This window comes from Penaeus chinensis, chromosome 6 (assembly GCF_019202785.1).
Source record: "Penaeus chinensis breed Huanghai No. 1 chromosome 6, ASM1920278v2, whole genome shotgun sequence".
Taxonomy (NCBI): Eukaryota; Metazoa; Arthropoda; class Malacostraca; order Decapoda; family Penaeidae; genus Penaeus; species Penaeus chinensis.
In genome coordinates this window covers 38387300-38390723 of record NC_061824.1, presented here as the reverse complement: position 1 = coordinate 38390723, position 3424 = coordinate 38387300, and the positions used below count along the sequence as shown (strand labels likewise).

Here is a 3424-nt window from a genome sequence, read left to right as displayed (position 1 = left end):
GAGGGGTTTAAATATTAATGAGTATCTGCATTTTATTGGGACTATTTTTTGAGGTTTGTGGTTGTGTGCGTGTCAGGAACGTTTCCTTTGTTAAAAAGACCCCCCCTTTTTTTTTTTGTTTTTTTTGTTTTTTTTTAAGTGTGGGAAATGTAAGTGCTATGCTTTTGTATATTATGAGAAACTCCCATTTTATTGCGAGTATTTTTTGAGGTTTGTGGTTGTGGGTGGGTGTAAGGACTGAGTGACCTGTTTTTAGAGTGGTCTTGTTTGGTTTTATTATATTCTTTTCTTTTTACTTTGCCTGTGAGTGCTAGGCAGCATATATGTATGAGTGTCTGCCTTTTAGTGTGATTTATGGTGTTGGGTGTGTGTTAGGTATGGGTGACTTGTTTTTAAAAGAGTCGTTGTTTCTTTTCTTTTTGTGTGTGTATAAGTGTTAGGTTGTGTATATGTATGAGTATCTGCATTTTAGTGTGAGTATTTTTTGAGGCTTATGGTTATTTGAGGTTTATGGTTATGGGTGTGTGTAAGGACTGGAGGATTTATTTTTAAATGTGCCTTGTTTGATTTTATTATTTTTTCATTTTACTTTGGGTGTATGTAAGTGTTGAGTGGTATATATGCATGAGTATCTGCATTTTATTAAATATATTTCTTGAACTTTAATTTTTGAATGTGTTTAAGTGGTGGATGTTTGGATAAGCGTTAACTGTTTCTTATTCAGTTCTCTCTATATGTGTGTGCAAGTGCAGAATGACGTATATGTATGAGTATCTGCATTTTATTGTGAGTATTTCTTGAGTGTATACAAGTTCTGGGTGATCTATTTGTACAAGTTTGTGCTTTTTATTTATATATTTTTTGGTTTCTGAATTTTCTTTGAGTGTAAGTGCTGGGTAGCCTATGTATATATGAGTATCCATATTTTATTTAGAATGTCCTTTTTCATTTTCTCTCTATGTATAAAGATATTAAAGTATATACATATGAGAATCCAAATTTAATTGTAAATAGTTTTTAAAAAAATCAGTATTCATACATGTATATATAGGATAACAAATATGTTCAAGTGTCTCTCTTTTATTGTAAGTATTTAAAAACAATGTCTTTGTGGGTAAATTCAGGAAGAGGGGAACGTAATTGGATTTTAATAAAGATGGGAAGCTAAGTGGCTGGAAGTAGCTCAGGAACAATCTTCTTCTTCTTCTTCTTCTTCTTCTTCTTCTTCTTCTTCTTCTTCTCCTCCTCCTCCTCCTCCTCCTCCTCCTCCTCCTCCTCCTCCTCCTCCTCCTCCTCCTCCTCCTCCTCCTCCTCCTCCTCCTCCTTCTCCTCCTCCTAATTCTTCTTCTTTTATAGGGTTTTAGACTTCTTGGGGAACAAGGTTGATTCTGAGTAGGAACCATGAGCATTAGACTCGAGACATTTTGGCTGAGTGGTTGAGAGAAAAAAAGAAATTATGGAATAAGACCATTTTGAGTGTATATTTGGAAAGTGTTTCTTTTATATTTTGTTAATTGAGAGCAATCTCTACCATCATTCTTGTGAATTCACTAAGAATGTGTGTGTGTGTGTGTGTGTGTGTGTGTGTGTGTGTGTGTGTGTGTGTGTGTGTGTGTGTGTGTGTGTGTGTGTGTGTGTGTGTGTGTGTGTGTCTGTATGTCTGTATGCGTGCGTGTGTGTGTGCGTGTGTTTCTATATTTGTTTATTTTGTATTAAAGTTGGAGATGTAACATAAATGGAAAAGAAAATAGTACTCTTCATCAGACTGACAGCTAAGTAAAATGCATTGGAGGACAGAAATATCAATATCTCATTAATAACGGGAGCAGCTGTTAAATAGCCACTCGAAAAATATTTCTCATCGATATCCTAACTAAAAGTGCTTAACACCGAGCCACTGTTTTTATACTTTCAGCCACTGAGACTTCCTACAGAGGTAAGAAAAAAGTTCCCGCACTACAGCTTAATAGTGTATGGTGAAGGCAACTACTCGGAAACACTGAAAAAGGGGAAGTTTTCTGGGATTCCTGTGCTATTTATCCCGGGGAATGGCGGATCTCATAAACAAGGTCAGTGTATTGATGTGGTAAATCGTTAGTCATAGATGTATAAATCATAATTGATAATGAAATGAAATGAAATAATAGGTAATAAGGCAGAGTAAAAAAAAGATAATGATAAATAAAATAAAATAAAATGAAATAAGATAAAAAAGTCTATGCTGCCCAACGAGTCTAAGAACTGCATATCCTGGAAGAAATACCTAATTTTTGAGATTTCACAATGTCAGACGTTGGTTTCTGACATTTCAGTAGCTTGATTTGGCACCTCAGAAAATATATGCCTCATTTTCATAAATCAAACACATACAGAAAATAAATATCATAGTTAGAAAAGGTATTGCAGTTGGCCCCTTGCATATGAATGAAAATGGGAATAACCTATCAAAAGCATCCAAATAAAATACATGTAAAGCAGCTAAAACACATTTTTTGATCTGTGCAAATATATATATATATATATATATATATATATATATATATATATATATATATATATATATATATATATATCACAGGTAATACTGTCCTACATGAAAGTATGTTGTGTGGAGGACTCTTCAGGTTAATTTGATGGGCCAAACCTAAAGATAATGAGTTTTTTTTTATTCATTTTAATGCATAATAAGTCACTGCTCTGTTACAAATACATTATGAATTTATAGACTTTTCAAGAATGAGCAGTGCACTGGATCTTAGTTCTTTGAAACGTTAGCAAACTCGATATCCAAAACTGTTCGCAAAATATAGAGTTTGACAATAGATTTCTATTATGTGAACATACTCTAACTTATTGTCCTTCTGTCTTTTACTTTTTTTTTTTTTTATAATAAATCCAGTAAGATCCTTAGCATCAGTGGCCTATAGAAAGGCAATGGACCACGATACTAAGTACCATTTCAACTTCTTTGCTGTGAACATCAATGAGGAGCTAGGTGCATTGTACGGGCCAGTGCTGGAGCGGCAGACAGAATTTGTCACCTTCTCCATACAGCACATCTTGAAACTGTATGAAGACTCTCCAAGAAAGCCCAAGTCTGTTGTGTTAATCGGTCACTCCATGGTAAGGCTTGGGAATTATGTTAGGGTGAATACAAGTTGCTTATTTGCCTTAGAGTGGTTTTCTTAGAATAAATAATGAATTTTGGGGAGAATGTGCCTCAAAGCAGTCTAATGAACATGTTTGATGTTAATGTTACTGATAATGTTACTATACTTAACTCTTTTTCAACAGTGCTACACAGCTATTTTCCTGTGGTATTATACTTTCATACTATTTTAACCTTTGATACTATTCCTGCTGTGTCTTCCAGGGAGGGATGGTGGCAAGAGCAGCACACGTCACAAAGAACATCTCCGCATCC

The 3424-nt window shown here is 34.5% G+C and overlaps 1 protein-coding gene across 1 annotated transcript in view; it reads left to right on the top strand.

Annotated features, from left to right (window-relative positions):
• Window positions 1–2934: 2934 nt before the first annotated feature.
• Window positions 2935–3424, top strand: part of LOC125026269 (GPI inositol-deacylase-like) — a 16114-nt gene continuing 15624 nt past the window's right edge. Inside the window, exons 1-3 of the mRNA XM_047614573.1 lie at window positions 2935–3123; window positions 3295–3317; window positions 3374–3424. The exon at window positions 3374–3424 is cut by the window's right edge and continues 88 nt beyond it. Of these exons, the coding sequence (XP_047470529.1) occupies window positions 2935–3123; window positions 3295–3317; window positions 3374–3424 (263 nt within the window). The remainder of the gene's footprint in view (window positions 3124–3294; window positions 3318–3373) is intronic.